This window comes from Dryobates pubescens, chromosome 7 (genome assembly GCF_014839835.1).
Source record: "Dryobates pubescens isolate bDryPub1 chromosome 7, bDryPub1.pri, whole genome shotgun sequence".
Lineage (NCBI taxonomy): Eukaryota > Metazoa > Chordata > Aves > Piciformes > Picidae > Dryobates > Dryobates pubescens.
The window spans coordinates 41,304,778-41,332,040 of record NC_071618.1 but is presented as its reverse complement, the minus strand read 5'-3'; the positions used below and the strand labels follow the sequence as shown (position 1 = coordinate 41,332,040).

General features: G+C 49.2%; 1 protein-coding gene across 5 annotated transcripts in view; it reads left to right on the top strand.

Annotated features, from left to right (window-relative positions):
- The window catches only part of TSC22D1 (TSC22 domain family member 1), a 114,788-nt gene extending 87,921 nt beyond the window's left edge, over positions 1-26,867 (top strand). For 2 of the 5 annotated variants that reach the window (XM_054163098.1, XM_009902103.2), the window contains 2 exons: positions 24,470-24,521; positions 25,777-26,867. In XM_054163098.1, the coding sequence (XP_054019073.1) occupies positions 24,470-24,521; positions 25,777-26,034 (310 nt within the window). In that variant the 3' untranslated portion in view covers positions 26,035-26,867. Of the gene's footprint in view, positions 1-23,349; positions 23,455-23,724; positions 24,051-24,469; positions 24,522-25,776 lie in introns of those variants that run through there. The other 3 variants (XM_054163100.1, XM_009902104.2, XM_054163099.1) reach the window with 3 other exon arrangements.
- Positions 26,868-27,263: the final 396 nt, after the last annotated feature.

Below are 27,263 nucleotides of genomic sequence, written 5' to 3'. Positions count from 1 at the left end.
ATTCACTGATCAGCTTAAATCTAAACTCAGGCTCATGTAGTATTGCTTAAAAATCAGAACTGTCAGGGGGTTCCCCACAAGTTCAGTATTTTGAAACATGCTCCCTCTTCCCCTTGGGGCATAAGAGCTGTGGGTGGGACCTAGGTGCCCTGATGCTGTCACGCATGAGATCTTGTTGGGTTTTGTTGCATTAAACGTTGAAGCTTGCTCGTATCTGACATCCTGGTGTACCCACAGTGGTAATTCATCTGTGCACAATCTGTCACTTTATATAACAGCCAGAATGGTTCAGGACAAAGGAAGGAAAGCATAGCTTGGTGCTGAAGTCTGAAATGTGACAGGAGAAGAAAGATCATCCTTGTACTTCAGGCATTTTTCAGTTGCAGCTAGAGGCTATTTCTCAAAGCAGCCAAAATGTTCTAGCTCTTAGTTAATCCAGTTGACTTACAATTTCTTTGTGGTTTGATTTACCTGTAAGTTATTGACCTACATGTACCTGAAGAATATTCTTAATTACAGAACAAGAGGACACAGTCTCAAGCTGCGCCAGGGGAGGTTTAGGCTGGATGTTAGGAAGAAGTTCTTCCCAGAAAGAGAGATTGGCCACTGGAATGTGCTGCCCAGGGAGGTGGTGGAGTCACCATCACTGGAAGTGTTGAGGAAGAGACTGTATGGGGTTCTTGGTGCCATGGTTTAGTTGATTAGATGTTGTTGGGTGATAGGCTGGACTCGATGATCTCAAAGGTCTCTTCCAACCTTTTCTTTTCTATTCTTTTCTATTCTCTTCTATTCTCTTCTATTCTCTTCTATTCTCTTCTATTCTCTTCTATTCTCTTCTATTCTCTTCTATTCTCTTCTATTCTCTTCTATTCTCTTCTATTCTCTTCTATTCTCTTCTAATGTACTGTAACCAGGATTGTCAAATTTTTGGGAATGCCTAAGAGGGGAATCATATATAGAATAGAATTAACCAGGTTGCAGAAGACCTTCGAGATCATCGAGTCCAACCTATCACCCAGCACATTAGATAATCAACTAAACCATGGCACCAAGCACCCCATCCAGTCTCCTCTTGAACACCTCCAGGGATGGTGACTCCACCACCTCCTTGGGCAGCACATTCCAATGGCCAATCACTCCTTCTGTGAAAAACTTCTTCCTAACTTCCAGCCTAAACTGCCCCTGGTGCTACTTGTAGTTGCTGAAGTTCTCCTTCTGAAGTGGTTATGTTCTCATTTGGTTTCAATCTAGTAACTGGCAAAGCAAATCCTTTGTCCTAAATGGAACTGATGAGACTCCTCTGGGGCACAAAACCCCCAAATAAAAAGATGATGACTTGAAATGAGGTGCTTTTAGATCAGTGGTACAGGAGCGTTTTTGCTTGGTGTAACTGAAGAATTGGCATCAAATGAAGCCTGAGAGTGTTACATTACCATAAAGTCATTGCTAGAACTGGCCTTGAAGCATGCAGAAAGGTGATTAGTGTTACCAGAGGAGGAGTTACCTATGGAATCTCTGCAGGGGCCCAGCAGTGTACTTGTTTCTCTGTAGGATGAAGTAGCTGAATATATTCAGTAGTCCTTCAGTATGTGTGCCTTATCTATCTATCTATCTATCTATCTATCCATCTATCTATCCATCTATCTATCTATCTATCAGCTCTGGTGAGACCCCACCTGGAGTACTGCCTCCAGTTCTGCAGCCCCTATTACTAGAGGGATCTGGAGGTGCTGGAAAGTGTCCAGAGAAGGGCCACGAGGATGAGCAGAGGGCTGGAGCACCTCTCCTGCGAGGACAGACTGAAGGAGTTGGGGCTGTTCAGTCTGGAGAAGAGAAGGCTCCCAGGTGACCTCATTGTGGCCTTCCAGTGTCTGAAGGGGGCCTTCAAGAAGGCTGGGGAGGGACTTCTCAGGATGTCAGGTAGTGATAGGAGTAGGGGGAATGGAATGAAGCTGGAGGTGGGGAGATTCAGGCTGGAGGTGAGGAGGAAGTTCTTCCCCATGAGAGTGGTGAAGCCCTGGAATGGGTTGTCCAGGGAGGTGGTTGAGGCCCCATCCCTGGAGGTGTTTAAGCCCAGGCTGGATGAGGCTGTGGCCAGCCTGATGTAGTGTGGGGTGTCCCTGCCCATGGCAGGGGGGTTGGAACTAGGTGATCCATGTAGTCCCTTCCATCCCTGACTGATGCTATGATGCTATCTATCTGTATATAGAGAGAGAGACACAAAATGCACTGGCATTATATATAGAGAGATATATAAAATGCACTATATGTTGTATAATATAAACATATATAAAAAATGCACTATGTCTGCTTTATTATAGGTACTTGCATATATACACACATACATATATGCATACACTTGTGTATGCATGTGCATACATTTGCTTTTCATTTTCAGACTGACTCTGACAATAGCTTCTTTCAATAGGCAGGGAAAATTACAAGGATTTTAGTGTCATCTCCTGAGGAGGATGTTGGAAACCCAGCTCAAAAAGTATCTTTTTCTTTGTGTGTGGGCATGAGTTGATGGTACAGTTGGTTATTTATCTTTCATTAATTATATTTGGTGCTTAGATTCATGTCTCTAAAGAAATAATCCCCCCCCCCCCTGTAATCTAACATTTAATGGTCATTCTATAAAGAAAACACAGATCTGAGTCAGAGTAGCATTGGAGCTGAGTGATGTATTGGTCTGATGTCCTTACTGGGCCATACTTTTAGCACAGCCTATAGTGCAATGGAGGTCTTGTTCAGAGGGTGTCTTGGAACAGGAAACAAGAAAGTAAAGACTGTTTTAGCAAGGGTTAACATCACTGCTTCCATCCCTTTCCTTGTTTTAGGCATCCTGTGACCAGTGCACACACTGTAACGCACAGCAGTTACAGAGAAAGATCATCAGCCATGCAGCATTACAGAGGGAATGCAGACCACAGAGGTGACAAGCATGCTAAAGAACATTAGGAGAAGGGCATCTTAAAATCTGATGCCAACAGCTCTTGTTCAGGGCTGTGCTACAGAGACTCATTTGATCCTGAGTGTCACAGGTCAGCCATGTAGCTTATGGAATGGCCAAGGGAGATCATGGGATATGTAATATATAAGTTAATGTAACCAGTAGGATTCATTAGGGATTAGTATTGTACTAAGTCCCTGACTCTGTTTCTGCCTTTTTTCAGCTTTCTGGAATTGGTTTTGAGCAGTCCTGTAGTCAGCTTGAAGCTTTTGTTTGTGGTTGTTTTGTAGTTCTTTTTTTCCCTTTCCCGTTTTGCTCCTTGCTCTAAGTGATATTTAATCTTGAATCTTAATGTTATACAATAATACTGGGTCAAACCTTCTCATCTTAATGCTGTGGATTGCAATAATTGCTGATTCCTTTGTTCCTAGCTTTTCAAAAGTCCACTTCTACAAATCCTTTCCCCCTCTCTTCTATGTGTGGTTGTACCACATTAGACTCCGCTTCAAGCTTTCAAGGATAGCTGTGCTTTTGGAGCAAGAATCCCTCTCACAGGGCTGTTACACCTGTCTGCCTCTTCTCCAAGGACCAAGAACATGGAGTACAACCACTCCACGACCTGAGTGATCCCATCTCCATAGCTTTTTGGTGGCAGTTGGGAGGAGAACATGCAAAAGAGCCATGGCCATGACCCATTTCACAGTATCACTAAGATTAGAAGAGATCTCGAGGATCATCGAGGCCAACCTGTCACCACAGACCTCATGACTAGACCATGGCACCAAGTGCCACATCCAGTCTCCTCTTGACCACCTCCCTGGGCAGCACATTCCAATGACGAATGACTCGCTTGGTGAAGAACTTTCTCCTCACCTCAAGTCTAAACCTCCCCTGGCGCAGCTTGAGAGTTATGCCACGTTATGCCTTGGCGGGGGGGGGGGGGGGGTGGACTTTAGCACTGGTTAGGCCACCCCTTGAGTCCTGTGTCCAGTTCTGGGCCCCTCTAGTTTAGGAAAGATGTTGAGTAGCTGGAAGGTGTCCAGAGAAGGGCAACAAAGCTGGGGAGGGGTTTGGAGCACAGCCCTGTGAGGAGAGGCTGAGGGAGCTGGGGTTGCTTAGCCTGCAGAAGAGGAGGCTCAGAGGAGACCTCCTCGCTGTATACAACTCCCTGATGGGAGGTTGTAGCCAGGTGGGGGTTGGTCTCTTCTCCCAGGCAACCAGCACCGGAACAAGAGGACACAGTCTCAAGCTGTGCCAGGAGAGGTTTAGGCTGGATGTTAGGAAGAAGCTTGTCCCAGAAAGAGTGATTGGCCATTGGAATGTGCTGCCCAGGGAGGTGGTGGAGTCACCATCATTGCAAGTGTTTAAGAGGAGACTGGATGAGGCACTTTGTGCCATGGTTTAGTTGATTAGATGGTGTTGGGTGATAGGTTGGACTCCATGATCTCAAAGGTCTTTTCCAAGCTGGTTAATTCTGTTCTCTTCTAAAACAGAGCCATGCACATAGCTGCAACTACTCACTGCCTCTTGTTACAGTAGCAGTTAGGGATAGGATTTGCCTGTGTATAATATTTTTGGGAAAACCTAGGTACTGTTGATTCTGTATCTAATTATCTTTGCCATTAGGTGCCAAGAGCTTTGCTTTGAGAAGCAGTAGAAGTCAGCTGCCTCTCCAAGGCCAATTAGCTACCTGTAGTGATTACCACGTGCGTGCACGCAGGCTGAGTCAGCCGGAGAGCTGGCGAATTTGGCACTGCTGAAAGCAGATGCATTTGCTTGAGATTTGAAAACCTAATCATGAAGATTTTAATCTCCCTCGATGCTTTATGTAACAGAACCATCATGTGATCTCGGGATCTGTAGTGCCGGCACTGTCGGTCGCGGCCAGCCGCTCCTAAACTCGGCAAACTCCGAACGGCAGCCAGTGGATTATCTTTAACGGCCGAGGCTTTGCGATTCCTGAAAGTGCTGTGGAGTTCAGGACCCGTGGGTAATAGTGGAATGCTAATGCTAATCTTAGGACTGCCAAGGACTGAGAGGTATTTCTTCCCACCCTCCATCGGGGGGGAAACGAATCGGCAGGTACTAAATAGATATATCAATGAAAGTGACACTGCTCCCGAAGCAAGGCTCTGACCACCCAACCATGCAAGTGTTGTTCTTGGAACTGGAGCAGCATCTGAAGAGGTATTTATGAAGGGGTTTTGATTTTTTTAGATGCTTGGTTTACTTCTTTTTAATGGTTTCTTAGACGATTTTGTTTGAGCAACTACTTGAAAATGCTTCCTCGAAGTGCTTGGCGCTCGTTGAAACTCTGCTCCAAACTCTTTCAAGCTCGGAGTATCGTAGTGATTGAGTGCTGCATTGCACAGAATGGTTTACTCAGGGCTCTGGTGACAGGTTGGACTTGATGATCTTTGAGTTCTCTTCCAACCTTGGTGATTCTGTAATCTGTGGTCATGATTGAGTGCTGCATTGCACAGAATGGTTTACTCAGGGCTCTGGTGACAGGTTGGACTTGATGATCTTTGAGGTCTCTTCCAACCTTGGTGATTCTGTGATCTGTGATCATGATTGAGTGCTGCATTGCACAGAATGGTTTACTCAGGGCTCTGGTGACAGGTTGGACTTGATGATCTTTGAGGTCTCTTCCAACATTGGTGATTCTGTGATCTGTGATCATGATTGAGTGCTGCATTGCACAGAATGGTTTACTCAGGGCTCTGGTGACAAGTTGGACTTGATGATCTTTGAGGTCTCTTCCAACATTGGTGATTCTGTGATCTGTGATCATGATTGAGTGCTGCATTGCACAGAATGGTTTACTCAGGGCTCTGGTGACAGGTTGGACTTGATGATCTTTGAGGTCTCTTCCAACCTTGGTGATTCTGTGATCTGTGATCATGATTGAGTGCTGCATTGCACAGAATGGTTTACTCAGGGCTCTGGTGACAGGTTGGACTTGATGATCTTTGAGGTCTCTTCCAACCTTGGTGATTCTGTGATCTGTGATCATGATTGAGTGCTGCATTGCACAGAATGGTTTACTCAGGGCTCTGGTGACAGGTTGGACTTGATGATCTTTGAGGTCTCTTCCAACCTTGGTGATTCTGTGATCTGTGATCATGATTGAGTGCTGCATTGCACAGAATGGTTTACTCGGGGCTCTGGTGACAGGTTGGACTTGATGATCTTTGAGGTCTCTTCCAACCTTGGTGATTCTGTGATCTGTGATCATGATTGAGTGCTGCATTGCACAGAATGGTTTACTCAGGGCTCTGGTGACAGGTTGGACTTGATGATCTTTGAGGTCTCTTCCAACCTTGGTGATTCTGTGATCTGTGATCATGATTGAGTGCTGCATTGCACAGAATGGTTTACTCAGGGCTCTGGTGACAGGTTGGACTTGATGATCTTTGAGGTCTCTTCCAACCTTGGTGATTCTGTGATCTGTATGGCTTAGAGAAGAATCTTTACTGCAATATTTAATCCATACTTCCAGTATCTGAAGGGGGCCTCCAAGAAGGCTGGGGAAGGACTTCTCAGGCTCTCAGGTAGTGATAGGACTAGGGGGAATGGAATGAAGCTGGAGGTGGGGAGATTGAGGCTGGAGGTGAGGAGGAAGTTCTTCCCCATGAGAGTGGTGAAGCCCTGGAATGGGTTGTCCAGGGAGGTGGTTGAGGCCCCGTCCCTGGAGGTGTTTAAGCCCAGGCTGGATGAGGCTGTGGCCAGGCTGATGTAGTGTGGGGTGTCCCTGCCCATGGCAGGGGGGTTGGAACTAGCTGGTCCTTGTGGTCCCTTCCAACCCTGACTGATACTATGATACTATGTTCACCATGCCTTTTCTTCCCCCTTCCAAAAGTGTTGCTCAAATTATTCCAAGTCTTAACTGACATAATACTCAACAAAAAACCACCACAACCCACCCACCCCCCCAAAACCCCCAAACAAACAAAAATGTAACATGATTTGAAAGTTCTTGCCCAAGTTTGTATTCATGCAAGTAGTTGTTGTTCATAATCTGCTACTTTGGGTCTTGTTGCACGTTCAACGTAAAACAGAGTCACTCAGTCTTGTTCAGTGTTTGGAGAGGCATTGAGAGACAGCTTAGTCTTCTGCAAGTTAGTTATTCCTCTCCTTCAACACATAAACAGTGAAAGATAAAAGGCATGGGTTTAACCTGGTTAACTTCAAGTGCTGAAACAAAATACCAAGTTAACTTGGGGGATGGGAAGAATTCTTTTCCCAAGTGAAAGATGTATGACAGTGGAGGCAGGGGGGGAAGCACCCTGACTTTTCAGGCTGCATAGCTGTTCTGTGTACAGAAGGGGAATGCCTTCTGTGGGAGGGAGCACAGAATATGTTCTTCAGAACATCTCATCCCTGAAGTGGTGCTTCTGTTCTACCCCACCCTTAAAACCCAGGCCTCTTGTACTTACCATATGAGTTTTGACAAATGCCAGTTAGCACATTTCACCTGAGAGCCTTGTCATGTTATATTTGTGCTGCTGCCTGGGGAGAATACTTTGTGAATGGAGCCTCTTTAGCCTGAATACCAGTGCATCAACAGCAAGTGTACTCTTGGTATGACCTTTTTGGGAATCACTTGTCATCTGGGTTTGCATTTTGGTGGAGGTATAACATAAGGCAAAAAATAGAGAAGAAGAATGTGTCTGTGTGCATGTTGATTTAATGACCTGGTTCTTCTATAATGGGATGGTGCCATGGTTTAGTTGATTAGATGATGTTGGGTGATAGGTTGGACTCAATGATCTCAAAGGTATTTTCCAACCTGGTTTATCCTATCCTATCCCTAGCCTATCCCTAGCCTATCCCTATCCTATCCCTAGCCTATCCCTAGCCTATCCCTAGCCTATCCCTAGCCTATCCCTAGCCTATCCCTAGCCTATCCCTAGCCTATCCCTAGCCTATCCCTAGCCTATCCCTAGCCTATCCTAGCCTATCCCTAGCCTATCCTAGCCTATCCCTATCCTATCCTTATTCTATCCTATCCCTATCCTAGCCTATCCCTATCCTATCCTTATCCTATCCTAGCCTATCCCTATCCTATCCTTATTCTATCCTATCCCTATCCTATCCCTATCCTATCCCTATCCTATCCCTATCCTATCCCTATCCTATCCCTATCCTATCCTAGCCTATCCCTATCCTATCCCTATCCTATCCTTATTCTATCCTATCCTATCCTTATTCTATCCCTATCCTATCCCTATCCTATCCTTATCCTATCCTTATCCTATCCTTATTCTATCCTATCCTATCCTTATTCTATCCCTATCCTATCCTTATCCTATCCTTATCCTATCCTTATCCTATCCTTATCCTATCCTTATTCTATCCTATCCTATCCCTATCCTATCCCTATCCTATCCCTATCCTATCCCTATCCTATCCCTATCCTATCCCTATCCTATCCCTATCCTATCCCTATCCTATCCCTATCCTATCCCTACCCTATCCCTACCCTATCCCTACCCTATCCCATCCCTATCCCATCCCTATCCCATCCCTATCCCATCCCTATCCCATCCCTATCCCATCCCTATCCCATCCCTATCCCATCCCTATCCCATCCCTATCCCATCCCTATCCTTATCCTATCCTATCCCTATCCTATCCTTATCCTATCCTACCCTACCCTACCCTATCCTATCCTATCCTATCCTAATATAAATCTATGCATTAGGAAACTCTTTTCACACTAATCTTTAATTTCTTCAGCATTTGGCAGTTTCTGAACACTTGCTTGAACTTCCAAATAAATGTTGAAGTGTTCAAATGCATCTAAATGCCTGAGGGACCAGCATAATGGAGATCTTTTATAATAGCATTTGAAATACAATGTTCAATATGATCGATTCAATATAATCTATTGAGATTTGATAGAATATATTGAAATATCACCCCTGTACTCAGCAGTGGTTAGGCCACACCTTGAGGACTGTGTCCAGTTCTGGGCCCCTCAAATTAAGGACACTGAGACACTTCAGTGTGTCCAGAGAAGGGCAATGAGGCTGGGGAGAGGCCTTGAGCACAGCCCTGTGAGGAGAGGCTGAGGGAGCTGGGGTTGCTTAGCCTGGAGAAGAGGAGACTCAGGGGAGACCTTCTTGCTGTCTACAAGTACCTGAAGGGAGGTTGTAGCCAGGAGGGGGTTGGTCTCTTCTCTCTAGCAACCAGCACCAGAACAAGAGGACACAGTCTCAAGCTGTGCCAGGGGAAGTTTATGCTGGAGGTGAGGAGAAAGTTCTTCACTGAGAGAGTTGTTAGGCATTGGAATGTGCTGCCCAGGGAGGTGGTGGAGTCACTGTCCCTGGAAGTGTTCAAGAGGGGATTGGATGTGGCACTGTGCCATGGTTTAGTAGTCCTGAGGTGTTGGGTGACAGGTTGGACTTGGTGATCTTTGAGGTCTTTTCCAACCTTATTGATTGATTCTATGATGTTTTCCCCTTTGCCAGTCATTGGTCAAGTGCAGCTTACAGCATACTGAGAAGGGCTTTTACCCTGAAGATACCTTTGCATTTTAAGTTCAGCTGCCACAGTGATGTTCAAAATGTAGAATTAGGCTCTGGAATTTGCCAAAGTGCTATGGAGAAGTGATCTCTAATGTCTGTGTGCTACTGGGGAGCTGTCTGGGACGAGGCAGCAGGAAATGTTGATCATATGGATGTGCAGGAGGTCCTACTTCGCTTTTAGTGCAGACCACAGACAGCTGTCTGTGTCCACTTGAGATCATGTGTATCATCAGCACCTCTCCGTGCTCCCAGTGAGCAAAGGGTGGTGTGGCATCTTGCATAGTGCTTTTTGAAACTTGGTGGGAAATGCAGATGATGTCAGCCTGTCAGAAAGTGCTTCAGTCTCTGGTTATGGCATCAGCTGGATGGGAGCAGTGGCTGGATGCACCAGCAAAGTCTTGCGGTATGTGGTGCAGCAGACAGGCTGGAGGGAAGGGAGGCCATCCAGAGGGACCTGGACAGGCTGGAGAGGTGGGCACAAGCCAGCCTCAGGAGGTTCACCAAGAACAAGTGCAGGGTCCTGCAGCTGGGATGAGGCAATCCCAGGCACAGATCCAGGCCAGACAGTGAGTGGCTGGAGAGCAGCCCTGAGGAGAGAGCCTTGGGGGTGCTGGTGGAGGAGAAGCTCAACAGGAGCTCTCAGTGTGCACTTGCAGCCCGGAAAGCCAACCAGATCCTGGGCTGCAGCAAGAGAAGTGTGGCCAGCAGGGCAAGGGAGGGGATTCTCCCCCTCTGCTCAGCTCTGGGGAGACCCCACCTGGAGTCCTGCCTCCAGTTCTGGAGCCCCTATTCCAAGAGGGATCTGGAGGTGCTGGAAGGTGTCCAGAGAAGGGCCATGAGGATGAGCAGAGGGCTGGAGCACCTCTCCTGTGAGGACAGACTGAAGGAGTTGGGGCTGTTCAGTCTGGAGAAGAGAAAGCTCCCAGGTGACCTCATTGTGGCCTTCCAGTATCTGGAGGGGGCCTCCAAGAAGGCTGGGGAGGGACTTGTCAGGCTCTGAGGTAGTGATAGGACTAGGGGGAATGGAATGAAGCTGGAAGTGGGGAGATTGAGGCTGGAGGTGAGGAGGAAGTTCTTCCCCATGACAGTGGTAAAGCCCTGGAATGCGTTGTCCAGGGAGGTGGTTGAGGCCCCATCCCTGGAGGTGTTTAAGCCCAGGCTGGATGAGGCTCTGGCCAGGCTGATCTAGTATGGGGTGTCCCTGCCCATGGCAGGGGGGTTGGAACTCGATGATCCTTGTGGTCCCTTCCAACCCTGACTGATACTATGATACTATGGTTAAGGTGAGCTGTAGTTAGTTAAAATGCATGGATAATACTGAAGGGACTTGCAGCATTATATGTAGATCATCCCTATCCACTCTTCAAGAACTTCAATGTGTTTAAAGCATGAGTTAGTGAAGGGCATCTAGTCTCTATATGATGATATCAAGGGATAGAATAGAATAGACTAAAACAGGTTGGAAGAGACCTTCAAGATCATCATGTCCAACCCATCAACCAATCCAACACCACCTAAACAACGAAACCATGACACCAAGCACCCCATCAAGTCTCCTCCTGAACACCTCATGGATGGTGACTCCACCACCTCCCTGGGCAGCACATTCCAATGGCCAATCTCTCTTGCTGGGAAGAACTTCCTAACATCCAGCCTGAACCTTCCCTGGCACAGCTTGAGACTGTGTCCTCTTGTTCTGGTGCTGGTTGCCTGGGAGAAGAGACCAACCCCCACCTGTCCACAACCTCCCTTCAGGAACTTGTAGAGAGCAAGGAGGTCTCCCCTGAGCCTCCTCTTCTCCTGGCTAAGCAACCCCAGCTCCCTCAGCCTCTCCTCACAGGGCTGTGCTCCAAACCCCTCACCAACTTCATTGCCCTTCTCTGGACTCGTTCCAGCAAGTCAACATCCTTCCTAAACTAAGAAAACATACTCTAGGCATGAGCTAGTCCCTCTTGGTGTTTTTAAAAGGCAGGCTTTAATTTGTCATTAGGCAGATATTAAACAGATGCACTATAGCAAGGAAAATTCAAACATGAGTCTGACAGCCCCTGAAACCTCCTATTTTCTCTGTGCAAAGGTATTTGTCCCCTCCAGTTAAATCACATCTTGGTCCTTCCAAAGATTTTGAGGGTTCTTTCAAGTGTCTTCACATCTTTTGATCCACTGGTTTAAGCAAATCCTCCCCAACCTCTGGATCACTTCACTGGTTCCTTTCCTACCTGTTCCAGTTTATCAACAGCTTGTTTTAAAGTGCAGAGCTCTTCAGAAGTGGAGCTGAAAAACAGGTTTGGGCAAACTCATTGGAGGCAGGAGCCCATCTCAGTTGCCCCAGTGCTGCTCAGTGACTCAGGCATTCACTTCCAAGTGTTTTTGTTTATAGCTGTCATGACTACTTGAACTGCTGCTGATTGATGGTTACTGTCTGCTTGCCAAAAGGTCTCCAGCAATTAGTAGTAGCTGGGAAGAGTCAGAGAGGGATTCCCCTGTTCTGTACCTTGTGTGGGAGCAGGCAGTGCCTTCCTGGATGGGAGGCTGCCTAGGGCAGTTTTTGGAATGGGAGGCTTGTCCCCTGTGCTTAGTTAGACATTGCAGCAGTGGTTTCCTGGCTCCACTAATGAAGCCAGAAGAGAGGTTTAAATCCTGAGTCACAGCAGGGGGGTTTCTCTCCTTCCTGTAACTTGACAGCTGTGTGGCACCTCACCACACTGATGCTGTATCACCAAGGTTGGAAGAGACCTCAAAGATCATCAAGTCCAACCTGTCACCACAGACCTCATGACTAGACCATGGCACCAAGTGCCACATCCAATCCCCTCCTGAACACCTCCAGGGATGGTGACTCCACCACCTCCCTGGGCAGCACATTCCAATGAACAGTGACTCTCTGTGAAGACCTTTCCCCTCACCTCGAGCCTAAACTTCCCCTGGTGCAGCTTGAGACTGTGTCCTCTTGTTCTGGTGCTGGTTGCCTGGGAGAAGAGGCCAACCCCCTCCTGGCAACAACCTCCCTTCAGGCAGTTGTAGACAGCAATAAGGTCTCCTCTGAGCCTCCTCTTCTCCAGGCTAAGCAACCCCAGCTCCCTCAGCCTCTCCTCATAGCGCTGTGCTTAAGGCCTCTCACCAGCCTTGTTGCCCTTCCCCCTAGTCCTATCACTACCTGAGAGCCTGACAAGTCCCTCCCCAGCCATCTTGGAGCCCCCTTCAGCTACTGAAAGGCCACAATGAGGTCACCTGGGAGCCTTCTCTTCTCCAGCCTGAACAGCCCCAACTCCTTCAGTCTGTCCTCACAGGAGAGGTGCTCCAGCCCTCTGCTCATCCTCCTGGCCCTTCTCTGGACACCTTCCAGCACCTCCAGATCCCTCTTGGAATAGGGGCTCCAGAACTGGAGGCAGGACTCCAGGTGGGGTCTCAGCAGAGCTGAGCAGAGGGGGAGAATCACCTCCCTTGCCCTGCTGGCCACACTTCTCTTGCTGCAGCCCAGGATCTGATTGGCTTTCTGGGCTGCAAGTGCACACTGACAGCTCCTGGTGAGCTTCTCCTCCCCCAGCACCCCCAAGGCTCTCTCCTCAGGGCTGCTTTCCAGCCACTCACTGCCCAGCCTGGATTTGTGCCTGGGATTGCCTCCACCCAGCTGCAGGACCCTGCCCTTGGTGTTGTTGAATCTCCTGAGGCTGGCTTGTGCCCACCTCTCCAGCCTGCCCAGGTTCTGTACTTTGTGAGGTATCTTGCTTCCAGACCAGTGTTTTAGAATTTCTTCCTTTAGTGAGGAGAGCTTGTGTGTGTGTTATGTGGAGATACCCTGTGGGATTTCTGCAGTCATGAGTCAGCAGGATTTGTCTCTCTTAAATCGCTGAAGCTATGCCTGGATTAAGCAGCCTGGGAGTACTCTCCCGCTCCAGGGTATAGCTGTACCTGTTTCACAGTGCCGTGCTCAGTCGAAGCACGGGCATACATCAGATTCTTCTCATATCCTCACTTCCACAGGAAGGGGGGTGAGGAGGGGGGGAATGCAGAGGCTGGGCAGGAAATTGTCCAGCAAATGCCTAGTTTAGTTGTTGCTAAAGGGGGAGCAAGGCTTTAGGATATACCACAGTGTATAGTAATTCTGGTAAACCAGCTCACATTCTGTTTAGATAGAATAAACCAGGTTGGAAGAGACCTTCGAGATCAAGTCCAACCTATCACCCAACACCAGCTAATCAACTAAACCATAGCACCAAGTGCCACATCCAATCCCCTCTTGAACACCTCCAGTGATGGTGACTCCACCACCTCCCTGGGCAGCACATTCCAATGGCCAATCTCTCTCTCTGTGTAGAATTTCTTCCTAACCTCCAGTGTAAACCTTTCCTGGTGCAGCTTGAGACTGTGTCCTCCTGTTCTGGTGCTGGCTGCCTGGGAGAAGAGACCAACCCCCACCTGGCTACAACCTCCCTTCAGGGAGTTGTAGAGAACAAGAAGGTCTGCCCTGAGCCTCCTCTTCTCCAGGCTAAGCAACCCCAGCTCCCTCAGCCTCTCCTCACAGGGCTGTGCTCCAGACCCCTCCCCAGCTTTGTTGCCCTTCTCTGGACACCTTCCAGCCCCTTCTAGGCTGTCAGCCCCCTGGGTCAGAGGTGCTGTTTAATATGGAAACCTTCAGACTTCCAAATGCTTGTTGTGTCACAGTGCCAAACCACTTCCTACACTTGCAATATTTCTTTTGTTATGCTAGATGTAAGTTGAAATGCTGCACTGACTCTTTTCATCCCCTTGTTGTTTAGTTTTGGAGGACATGGTTGAAAAATCTGTTGCTGTGCAGCTAGAAGAATTAAAATCCTAGTGTGAGTTGGTGTCTGCTGTGTTCTCCTTGGCTCTGAGAAAAGCATTGGATAGAAACAATAAGGTAGGAAAAGACCTCAAAGATCATCAAGTCCAACCTGTCACCCAACACCTCAGGACTATGTGGAAGCTATGCATAAGCCCAGGGAATGGAACACTTTTGTTTTGAGAGTTGAATCTAAAATTACTTAATCCAGATTTCACCTAGAGGAAAAATGAATTTCAGTGCCATGCTCTGGGTAATGAAACTTACTGTGTTCAGTTCTGGGCCCCTCAATTTAAGAAGGATATTGAGAGATGGGGGAAGTTTAGGCTCGAGGTGAGGAGAAAGTTCTTCACTGAGAGAGTCATTTGCCATTGGAATGTGCTGCCCAGGGAGGTGGTGGAGTCCCCATCCCTGGAGGGGTTCAAGAGGGGATTGGATGTGGCACTTGGTGCCATGGTCTAGTCATGAGGTCTGTGGAGACAGGTTGGACTTGATGATCTTTGAGGTCTTTTCCTACCTTGGTGATTCTGTGATACACTTAAATGTGTCCAGAGAAGGGCAAGGAGGCTGGGGAGAGGTCTGGAGCACAGCCCTGTGAGGAGAGGCTGAGGGAGCTGGGGTTGCTTAGCCTGGAGAAGAGGAGGCTCAGGGGAGACCTTCTTGCTGTCTACAACTGCCTGAACGGAGGTTGTAGACAGGCAGGGGCTGGTCTCTTCTCCCAGGCAACCAGCACCAGAACACGAGGACACAGTCTCAGGCTGTGCCAGGGGAAGTTTAGGCTCGAGGTGAGGGGAAAGGTCTTCACAGAGAGATTGGCCATTGGAATGTGCTGCCCAGGGAGGTGGTGGAGTCACCATCCCTGGAGGTGTTTAAGAGGAGATTGGATGAGGCACTTGAAGCCGTGGTTTAGTTGATTAGAACCTGGGAGTTCTAATCAACAAGTAACTGAATATGAGCAAGCAGTGTGCCCAGGTGACCAAGAAAGCCAGTGGCATCCTGGCTTGTGTCAGAAATGCTGTGTCCAGCAGGAGCAGGGAGGTGATTGCCCCCTTGTGCTCAGCTCTGGTGAGGCCACACCTCGAGGAGTGTGTCCAGTTTTGGGCACCCCAATACAGGAGAGACGTGGAGGTGCTGGAGTGCAGAGGAGGGCAAGGAAGCTGGGGAAGGGCCTGGAGAGTAAATCTTTATGAAGAGTGACTAAAGGAGCTGGGGCTGTTTAGTTTGGAGAAGAGGAGGCTGATGGGAGACCTCATTGCTCTCTACAACTATCTGAAAGGACATTGTTGAGCGGCTGCTGCTGGTCTCTTCTCCCAGGTCATTAGTGATAGAGCAAGAGGGATTGGCCTGAAGCTATGACTGGGTAGGTTTAGACCTTTGCAGAAAAAGTTGTCAGGCATTGGAATGTGCTGCCCAGGGAGGTGGTTGAGTCACCAACCCTGGATGTGTTTAAAGGTTGTTTAGATGTGGTGCTTGGGGATATGGTTTGGGGGTGAACCTTGTAGAGTAGGGTTATCTCTTGGACTTGGTGATCCTGAGGGTCTTTGCCAACCTGAATGTTTCTGTTATTCAGCTCCACCACATTGTTAGGTGGTTATCTATGGCTGATCTCAGGGAAGAAGATGGCACAAGCCCTTCTCCAAGCATCAAAACTGTTTCAGATGGCTTTTGTTTCCTTGTGGAGTTCTCTTTGGCAAGTGGATTATCTGTGTGCATCTGTATCCAGGTACTGGATGTAGACCCTTTTGCTTTATCAGCATTCAAATTGGTGGAATCATTATAATCCTCATTAAAAGCAACTTAGGTTGACTTAGCAATTAGTTGCCTGTAAAAGAAAAAGAGGGGATTCTCAGAAGAGCCAGTGGGAACCATTCCTGGTGTGTCTTTTGATCTCACATGGTTATCTTCTTGCTTTAAAATGCAGCCTTCTCTCTCCTGTGCAGAGCACACAGCATGCTATTTCTGTGTGTGTGTTGTGATTAAAGATGCTATCAGCTTATTTCCCAACCCCCAGTAGGGTGTATGTATTCTTTCTGCTGAATATTTATTTAGTTATGCTTGCACACCTGGGGGTGGGGGTGGGGGGGGGGGAAGGTTACAAATATAGCACTTCATTTCACTAGCACCTTGCATAGCTTTCCCTTTGGTCTGTTTTTCATGGCACTAAACATCCCAGTTCTTAGCAAGCCAAATTAGAGATGCAAATAACTTTCCAAGGGAGGAAAAGGACACATTTAGGAAAATGGATGGAGTAATATCTGGTAGCAAGAGGTTCTTCAGTTTAGCAGAGGTAGGCCAGCTGAAATCAGGGGACTTGAATCTGTAAATACATCATGTGTTAGCCTGTGAAGATGAGCAGTAAGATCTTAATAGCCTGGTTTCTTTAAATCAGGTTGGGGGTTGAAAAAGGAGGTTAACTGAGATCATAGCATCAGTCAGGGTTGGAAGGGACCACAAGGATCAGCTAGTTCCAACCCCCCTGCCATGGGCAGGGACACCCCACACTACATCAGGCTGCCCAGAGCCTCAGCCAGCCTGGGCTTAAACACCTCCAGGGACAGGGCCCCAACCACCTCCCTGGACAACCCATTCCAGGGCTTCACCACTCTCATGGGAAAGAACTTCCTCCTCACCTCCAGCCTCAATCTCCCCACCTCCAGTTTCATTCCATTCCCCCTAGTCCTATCACTCCCTGAGATCCTGAGCAGTCCCTCCCCAGCCTTCTTGTAGCCCCCTTCAGATACTGGAAGGCCACAATGAGGTCACCTCAGAGCCTTCTCTTCTCCAGACTGAGCAGCCCCAACTCCTTCAGTCTGTCCTCACAGCAGAGCAGCTCCAGCCCTCTGCTCATCCTCGTGGCCCTTCTCTGGACCCCTTCCAGCTCCTCCAGATCCCTCTTGGAATAGGGGCTCCAGAACTGGAGATGCTGTGATCTTTATTTAGACTATCTGAAAGGGATTGTTGTTTGTTTTGATTGTTTAGTAATTTTTTGTTTTGAGTGTTTAGTAATTTTTTTCCTTAGTTAAAAAAAATAAGATTGGGACTTACAGCAAGGAAGAAAAACAAACAACCCAAAACCTCAGGCTGCTTCTCCAAACCTGTGCTGTGCCTTCATTTAGATGAAGAAAAAAAAACAATGGCTCATTAAAATAATGCTTTAGTCCTCAATGTCAGCTGCAGCCAGCATTTCTTCTTTTAAGTTATTAGCTTGGAGCAATTGTGCCCAAGTTTGGTACTGGAAGGGTTGCTGTCCATGCACAAACAGCTTTGAATTTGCAAATTTTAAGGCAGAATAGTACTTCATCACTTACTGACCATGTTTAGATGCCAAGAGGAATGAGATGTCGGATGTAGAATAGAATAGAATTAACCAGGTTGGAAAAGACCTTTGAGATTGAGTCCAACCTATCACCCAACACCATTTAATCAACTAAACCATGGCACCAAGCACCCCATCCAGTCCCTTCCTAATCACCTCCAGTCATGGTGACTCCACCACCTCCCTGGGCAGCACATTCCAATGGCCAATCACTCTTTCACAGACTCACAGAATCAACCAGGTTGGAAAAGACCTCAGAGATCATCAAGTCCAACTATTACCTAATGCCCAACACCTCCTGACAACTAAACCATGGCTCCAAGTGCCACATCCAAGCCTTTTTTGAACACCTGTCTCTTCCAGCCTTGGTGATACTGTGATCCAACGGCATGAGATTGAACACATCCAAGTGCTGGGTACTGCACATTGGCCACAGCAACCCCATGCAGAGCTACAGGCTGGGGTCAGAGTGGCTGGAGAGCAGCCAGGCAGAGAGGGCCCTGGGGGTACTGGTTGATATCAGGCTGAACATGAGCCTACAGTGTGCCCAGGTAGCCAAGACAATGGTTTAGTTGATGGTGTTGGGTGATGGGTTGGACTCGATGATCTCAAAGGTCTTTTCCAACCTGGTTAATTCTATTCTAATCTGTCTTATTCTAAACCTCCAGTGATGGTGACTCCACCACCTCCCTGGGCAGCACATTCCAATGGCCAATCTCTCTTGCTGGGAAGAAATTTCTTCATGCAGCCTAAACCTCCCCTGGCACAGCTTGAGACTGTGTCCTCTTGTTCTGCTGCTGGTTGCCTGGGAGAAAAGACCAACCTCCACCTTTGAGTAATTAACAGATTCCCCCCACCCCCAACTGCTTCAGTACTTTTGTGGTTAAAACCTGCACTTGAAATCTGCAAGATCTGAGCCTGTCTATAGCAGAAGATCAAAGCGTGCTGTGACAAGCTGCTGTTTGCTAGTAGGATTCCTGGTGCGGTCTCTCACGTGCCACATGCAGTCAAAAGGTGACATTTAAGCTGAGGAGATGCTTGTCTAGGACTTTCAAAGCCTGCATCTAAAAGGAGCATACACTGACAAGGTACTTGAAAGGTAAATTTTTGAGGTGAAAGGATTTTTTTTTGTACATGCACACAGAAATATGCTCAACCAGACCGGAGCAGAGACAAAATGATTCTGTGCTGCAGCGTACCTCATTATGTACTTAAGATGAAAAGCACTTTCTTCAAGTGCTTACCATGATTAAATTGAGACAAGAGGAAATTATCTAGTGGGAGAAACAGTCTTGAAGAACTGAAACACTACAAAAGGCAAAGCATGCTAAAAATTCTTTGACTGGGGTATGTGTTTCACACAGAATCACAGCATCATCCAGGCTGGAAAGGGATCATTAGGATCATTAAGTCCAGCCATTTGGTCAGCTCCACCATGTCCCCAAGCACCAGATACATCCAGGGATGTCAATTCAACCACCTTCCTGGGCAGCCTGTTCCACTGCCTGACAACCCTTTCCAGGATTATTTTTCCCCTCATAGAATAGAATAGAATTAACCAGGTTGGAAAAGACCTTCAAGATCATCGAGTCCAACCTATCACCCAACATCATCCTAATCAACTAAACCATGGCACCATGTGCCTCATCCAGTCTCTTCCTAAACACCTCCACTGATAGTGACTCCAACACCTCCCTGGGCAGCACATCCCAATGGCCAGTAACTCTTTCTGGGAAGAACTTCTTACTAACCTCCAGCCTAAACCTTTCCTGGTGCAGCTTGAGACTGTGTCCTCTTGTTCTGGTGCTGGTTGCCTGGGAGAAGAGACCAACTCCCACCTGGCTGCAACCTCCCTTCAGGGAGTTGTAGACAGCAAGAAGGTCTCCCCTGAGCCTCCTCTTCTGCAGGCTAAGCAACCCCAGCTCCCTCAGCCTCTCCTCACAGGGCTGTGCTCCAGACCCCTCCCCAGCTTTGTTGCCCTTCTCTGGACACCTTCCAGCAACTCAACATCTTTCCTAAACTGAGGGACCCAGAACTGGACACAGGACTCCAAGTGTGGCCTAACCAGTGCTGAGTCCAGGGGCACAATGACTTCCCTGCTCCTGCTGGCCACCCTGTTCCTGATGCAGGTCAGGATGCCATTGGCCTTCTTGGCCACCTGGGCACACTGTTGGCTTGTGTTCAGCCTGCTATTGACCAGTACCCCCAGGTCCCTTTCTGCAGGCTTCCAAAGCCCTATGATCGTCCCTGTAAGTGGATTAACAAATGTCAATTGTCATATATCCAGGGCTAAACAGAGGCATGAATTGGTCCAGAGCAGCACATATCCATACGAATTCCATAGCCTTTCTCACCTCTCCTCCTGGGAGTGTGAAATTGTAAGCTTTTGCGGGAGTTTAATGTTGCATAGTATCTGTTAATGAGCTGTTAAAAGAGCTGGTTTTCAGTAATACAGCAGTCATTTTGACTCCCTTCTAGTGCTGTGGGGGAGAGTGATTGAGTCAAAACAATAATCTGAATGAAGAGCATGTTGAATGTCTTGGTGGTGGAGAGAGGAGTTGGGGGAGAAACGAAGCAACGAGCAAGCAAGAGGAAAGGGCATTTGGAGGATTATTTTCCTTCGATCTTCCATAGCTCATGTTATTTCATAAGTTATATATAGTTTTTAATACAGCAACAGCAAAACACCAAGCTTTAAGTGTGGAGTTTAGTCTCTTGTCAGGCAGCTGACAGGTTGCTGAGGCAAGAACATTAGTAGTGTTCTCCCCTTTCCTCCTCCACGCTCCCACCCCCCAACGTTGGGGATGAAAATGGCACGCTGCGGGGTTTATTTCCCAGATCATCTGAGAGCTCAAAGCTTCCTCAGCCATAAAGGGACACTAAACAGTTTGCCTTTTCTTATAGAGTGGGCAAAGCAGAACATGCATATTAATGTGCAGTCCTACTTACGCAGCTGACAGTGTTCTATTGAATCACAACTCCGCTTGTAGGCAGCTAAAAATAAATGAGGGGACTTGCTGAGAGCCCGCTGAAGTTAATGGAAGATGGCTGATGGGTTCAGCTGGAATTGGATTTAGCATCTTAGCTCCCTCTCTTTTTTGGGGGGGGAGTGAAGTTATATTAATATAAATTAGAAGAGGGCAATGTTATTGTCAGTTTATTCTGGGAATGGGATAATTTCCTCTGTTGTGAGAGAAATTACAGCAGATAATGATTATCAATCACTGTGGCAGCACCAGCAATTGCCTTGGAATGTTTCTGTGCTTTTATTTTTACATGTGCAAATGAAAGTGCATTCAAATGTCTGCTGTCTGTCCTTGCAACAGCATAGCAAGCCTTTCTGCTCAGGCACGTGGGTTTTGCCATCTTCAAGGCCCATTGGAATGGGCTGCCCGAGGAGGTGGTGGGGTGGCCGTCGCTGGGGGTGTTCAGGGCAAGGCTTGACAGGATGCTTGGTGCCATGGTTTAATTGATTAGGTGGTGTTGGATAATAGGTTGGACATGATGATCTTGAAGGTCTCTTCCCACCTGGTCTATTCTATTCTATGGGAGTTGGTGTGTAAGAACCTAATTAGCAGGGACAGGACTTCTGTGTTTTCACACCTACTCTGCCCTTTTCTAGTTGAGAGCTTCAGGATGCAGGGATTACCCCTGAGCTTGCTTCCAACTGCATTTTCATTAATTAGAATCATAGAATCAGTAAGGTTGGAAAAGACCTTGGAGATCATCAAGTCAAGCCTGTCGCCCAACACCATCTAATCAACTAAACCGTGGCACCAAGGGCCCCATCCAGTCTCTTCTTAAACACCTCCAGGGACGGTGACTCCACTACCTCCCTGGGCAGCACATTCCAATGGCTAACAACTGTCTCCATGAAGAACTTTCTCCTCACCTCCAGCCTAAACTTCCCCTGTGCACCAGCTTGAGACTGTGTCCTCCTGTTCTGGTGCTGGTTGCCTGGGAGAAGAGACCAACCCCCACCTGGCTATGACCACCTTTCAGGTAGTTGTGGAGAGCAATAAGGTCTCCCCTGAGCCTGCTCTTCTCCAGGCTAAACAATCCAAGCTCCATCAGCCTCTCCTCATAGGGCTGTGCTCAAGGCCTCTCTCCAGCCTTCCTTGTCCTTCTCTGGACACATTCAAGAATCTCAGTGTCCTTCTTAAACTGAGGGGCCCAGAACTGGACACAGTACTCAATGTGTGACCTAACCAGTGCTGAGTACAGGGGCACATCCCCAGTAACTGCCATGGCAAGGGGGCATTGCTGATGGTTCAAAGTCCAATCCTTGATAAAATGTTAATTTAGATCCTCTAGGGCAGGAATTGATAGAAGAGTGTAGTACAGGTAAGTGTGCTTTTGGAGCTGTGTATTATATGACAAGCCTGATCTCCGAATATGATGAGTGTGGTTGCATGCAGTGAGTAACCTCTGCAAAGAAAGTTGTTGAAGTGTACGTATGTGTGGTTACTGGTGATTGTCCATTGGGAAGCAGGAAGCTGCAACCTGATTCATATGTTCTAGTGTGTTGCTACTAATTGTTGTTAAATGTGCAAGTCACTACAATCAAGGGTTTGGAGTTTTAAGCTTCCTTTAATTTTAACCCAGTTAGCTGCTATCCTGTGCCACTTCCCCAGGTACTCAAAGGGTGACAGGAGGGCTGTGCTCTATGCAGCATGGGGAAAGTGACTGTGAGGAGCTCTTGTTCTTAAATGTGACCTCTGTGGCGAGCAGGATTAGTTTGTACTACTCTGCTGGCATTACTGAATGAAGGAATAGTAGCCTAGCACAACATAAATAAACTAAGAAGGATGATGCAGCTACGTAAATGCTAAATATAGCTTTAAGATGATTATTCTGTGCCTCCTGGCTTTCCTGCTTCTCTGGGAGCAGCACCTGAGAAATACACGCGGCTTCTAGGTCCTGGATAAGTTTGTTACAGAGAACTTGAGAGGTTTCAGTTTTATTTTTGTGCCTTTAAGTAACCTAACACCTGGTGACCCTGCAGATCCAGAAAATGGGTTTGGAGCCTGGCTGTTTCTCGCAGCAGTACTTTATGATGGGCTTATGCAGCCTTGGGTCTCCTTCACGAGTTACTGGTAAAGGGGGTCACTTGGACTGTCTGTGGCTGCGGTGGCTGTGTTCCATGGATGTGGGAGAACGTAACGGTTGTTGAGAAGCAGACCAGTTAGGTGGGAGATGGGGTTTGGGTTGGTTTTTTGGAGTAAATTATTAATGCATATGCTGCAACTTTTGTAAGACTGCAGGTGCTGTATGGTATGATCTAACTGAGCGAGGAGGCCTTTTCCCTGATACTGTAGAACAGTGTCAGATGGCTTGGTGGCTGGAGGTCGGCAGGTTTGTGCTGAGTGCGCTTTCTGGGAATGGTCTGAAAGGGTTTTGGGGGCTAATGAGGCCCACGTAAGGGATAAATAGGGATCGTGGCCGCTCTGACAGATCCAGTTTTACCTGCGACGCGCCCCGGTGTGTGCGTGTATGCCGGTTTTACCGCCGGTCACAGGCGGAGCGGGCAGCGCTGTGGGGTTCGGCTTTCACTCTGTGGGGCTAAAATCTGCCGAGACGGGGGGGTCAGCGCGCCGATCCCCCGGCAGCCGCGGGTCTCTAGCGGCGACCCGGTGGGGCTCGGCGCGGGCGGCGCTGCCTTGCGCCGATAGGTGGCAGTGTCGGCGCGGCGACGGACAGCCCCTCGGTAGCGCGTCCGCGCTCCCGCCGACGGCAGCGGCTGGCAACCCGCCGGGCCGTGCCGGGGTTCCCCGCCGCTCCCCGAATCCTTCAGTTGTTATCACTGTGTTTAATTCCCCCTCCATTCGTGCGGGCGGACATCAGCACGGTGAGCCGCACTCCGGCAACCCGCGCGTCAGGGCTTCAAGGGCCGGGGGTGGTGGGCACAGTCCCGTCCCCGCCACGGGCGTGGAGTGCGGGCAGGGCACGGGCGTGGGGTGCGGGCAGGGGTTGGGGTATGTATCGGGGTGGGGGGGATGGGGGGGAGCGTTGAAACGCGCCTAATGAGATGCGGCGAGGCAGGGGGCGGGGTCCGAGCGGCGGCACAGCCAATAGACGGAGGCGGCGGCGCATAAATTATGGGGGGGGCCGGGATGGCCAGGTTTTGTGCGGCGCGGCGGAGCTCTGACCTCGGAGCTGGCCGAGCGCAGCCCCGCGCCGTGAAGGGTACCGTCGCCCGGCCCCGCTGCCACCGCCCCGCCGCCCGGCGGAGCTGCCCCGCCGCCCGGTGCTCACGCACACGGACGGAGAGAGAGAAGTGAGACAGATTTCTGTGGAGAGCGTCTCTGGCCGCGATTGCATGAATGCCCAATGTTGTAGACCAGTGGCAATGGATCTAGGAGTTTATCAACTAAGACACTTCTCAATTTCTTTCTTATCGTCCTTGCTGGGTACCGACAACTCATCCCTGAGGCTCGACAGTAGGTAAATAAGTGTTGTGTCCGAGGGGTTCTGCCGGCGCAGCGGTAGCGGGGCAGGTGAACGCAGGGCTGGCTCCTTTGTCCGAGAGAGCCGCAGCGGCAGCTCCGGGCACCCGCATCGCCTCACCGGAGGGGCTGCCCGCCCCGGCGCCGAGCGCTTCTGCCGCATCCTGCAGTTAAGCTCCATCTTTGTGGTCTGTTTGGGAGCAAAATGTCGGGATATCTGATCCGGCTACGGGAGGGGGGTTCGGGGCGGCTTCATAGGTTGCTGTGCTGCATTGGAGCATCCCGGTGAGGCGGCGGCGGGTGGGCAGCGTGAGGATGACTTTCTCGGCCAACTGGCTACCAATGCTCGCGTCTCTTGTCTCTTAAATAATTCATCTGCAGCTAATGTATTTTTCCCCCCTCTTTTATCTGTTGCAGCTCTTCTGGTGCAAGTGTGGTAGCTATCGACAACAAAATCGAGCAAGCGATGGTACGTACTGTGATTGGGGCAGAAAACCTTGTTCATGTTTAAAGCAGTAAACAATATGGGGATGTAGCGGTCGGTGGTTAACCCCTGCGCGGACGCATGTTCATAGCGGGGCTGGGGAGGCAGGCGCGAGTTTGATTTTTGAGGGGCTTTCAATTTTTTTTATCTTTTTGGTGTTTTATTGATCAGTAGCTTCCCGCAGAGAGGAATGCGCACGATTGCCTTATCGATGCCGCGGAGCGAATGACGGCATCGCTTTTGCCTCCTGCCTCCCGTAACGATTGATCACGGCTCCGTGCGGCGGGGGAGGGGCGCTGCTGGGGCAGAAATCGCCATTAGTTTGGGAGGTTTTTTACCCCGCTTCCCAAAGGGGGACTATTTTGGGGTGCTTTATTTTTGTAACCGGCCTTTTAGCGCATCTCGCTCAGGGCCACCCGTGCCCAACGGGCGCTTCCCCCGAGGGCTGCAGCCGAGCGGGGCATACTCCGCCGCGGCGCCTTTCTGCCGGCGCGGGCGTTGCGGTGCACGGAGCCGGCAGCTCCCTCTGGGGGGTAGCCGGTGCGGCCCCCGCCCTGGCCCCGGCACGGTCCCGCTGCGCTGCGCCTGAGGCCCGGCCGCCCTTTGTTACTGGAGCGGTGCCTGAAGCCGTTCTCACGGGAGCCTCTGCCGGCTGTTGCTAGGCAAACTGCGAGCCTTTAACTCCCGGCTATAAATAACTCGGCCGCTCATTGGCCTGGGAGCGCTCTGACGTCATGGCGGTCGCGCAGGGCCGGCGGGAGGGAGGGAACTGCGGCAGCCTGCGCCGAGAACTGGCTGTAGCCGGCGCGCGGGGGGCGGGGCCAGGTGCCGGGGGGGCGGGGCCTGCTGCTCGCCCGGCTCCGCACGTGTGCGGCGCGGCCGCCGCCGGCAGGCTCTGACAGACCCCCACGCTCCCGGCCCTCCCGCCGGTGCTTTATTTCTCCCGCGTCCCCCTCGGGTGGCCGAGCCACAATGTTCTGACTTGGCTCGGCCGCTGCGATGGAGAGCCGTTGCCGGCCCTACTCCCTCTGCTGAAGAGCTGGTGGCCCTGGGTCCGGCCCTGCGGGTATGAGCAGGGCACCGGTGTCCCTTGCTGAAATGTGCCTCTGCGTTAGAGCAGGGATGGGTTCACACTGTCTCCCTGCAAAGAGGATTTGTTGCATCTCCAGCTGAGCTAGGTGAAACCCCGGCCTGACACTGGGCAGCTTTCCTAATGCACATGGTCTCTTCTGTGTTTCAGGATTTGGTAAAGAGTCACTTGATGTATGCGGTAAGAGAGGAAGTGGAGGTTCTTAAAGAGCAAATCAAAGAGCTGATAGAGAAGAACTCCCAGCTGGAGCAAGAAAACACTCTGTTAAAAACACTTGCCAGCCCGGAGCAGCTTGCCCAGTTCCAAGCACAGCTGCAGACTGGTTCCCCGCCTTCCTCTTCCCAGTCACAAGGGACAACGCAGCAGCCTGCTCAGCCGGCATCACAGGGGTCAGGGCCTTCAGCGTAGTTCAAGATGTTGTCATCGTGAGTGTTGGCCTCTGGACTGCCCAGAGCAAGAAGGACTAGGGGGAATCCACCACAGCCACTCTGCATCTATTTCAGTGCGCACTGCAACCCAGCCTGAGGACTCCATGCCTTGCACACATCAGGAGAGGCTTCTCCCCGCCCTGTATTACGCACTCAGATCTGTCTCTCTCTTCCCTCCCTTCCCCCTTTGGCTTGAAGGAGTCTTTGTTCGTAGGCTGATTGAGCAAAACAAACTTCTTCCAGAGAATTAGCACAAGCACACTGGGGACTTGAGCAGCTTCTGCAAATGGCTGAGAAAAACGAAGCTGCATGCCTGAATCCTTTTGGTTTGTGTTTTAAAGCTCTCGTTCATCCAGTGCTGTAACTGACACAAGTGCTTTTCGAGCTTGGAAATGCGAAGGAATAGACTGGAGTGAAAAATTGATGGCTCAGATCCCCCTGTAGCGCGCTGGGGTTCCAAAGTGAGGACTGGCGCATAGGATCTAAGAGGAAGAGAGAGAGAGAGAGTGGGAGAAAGGTAAATTCAGTGTTTAACACTTAATTGTCACCTGAAACCTTAAGTGCAAATCTCTGCACCGTTCTCTGAAGCAATGGACAGGTGCATAAAGCTGTATTATATAGGACGCAGGTAGATGACGACGTACAGTCTGGGGTCGTAGAGTAATTGCAATGAAGGTTATTTGCCTCCCTGTATATTTGTGTATTTAGTGTAATTACTTTGTAAAATAGGAAACTGTAACTATTTAGGTTGTACAGATTGAAGTTTAGTTGTTCCATTGGCTGATCTGAAGAAGTTTGGGAAGTGTTTTATTTGTCCTTGCGTTTCTTTTTCGTTTGAGGGGGAGGTGTTGTTTATTTTATGCTACATAAAGACGAATGCACCTAAGCCAACCGGGCAGAATTTGGCTGATTGATGCTGTTTGTGTAACTCCTGAAGTTCCCTGGCTGCTGATGATCTTTCAAGTCAATCTTTTGTCCGTTGTAGTTTGGTTCAAGACGGGGAAACAGGAAAAAAAAAACCCCACCACTCCAAAAATCATCAAACCCCTCTAGCGATGAGTTAACCACCCCCCCCCAAAAAAACCAACATAAAACCCCCCCCAGAAACCCACCAAAAATTGGATTTCCTGGTATGGATTTTTTTGCATATGATCTGTATAGTAGTATGCATATGTTTTTGTGCATGTTCTCTAAACCAGTTGTAACACG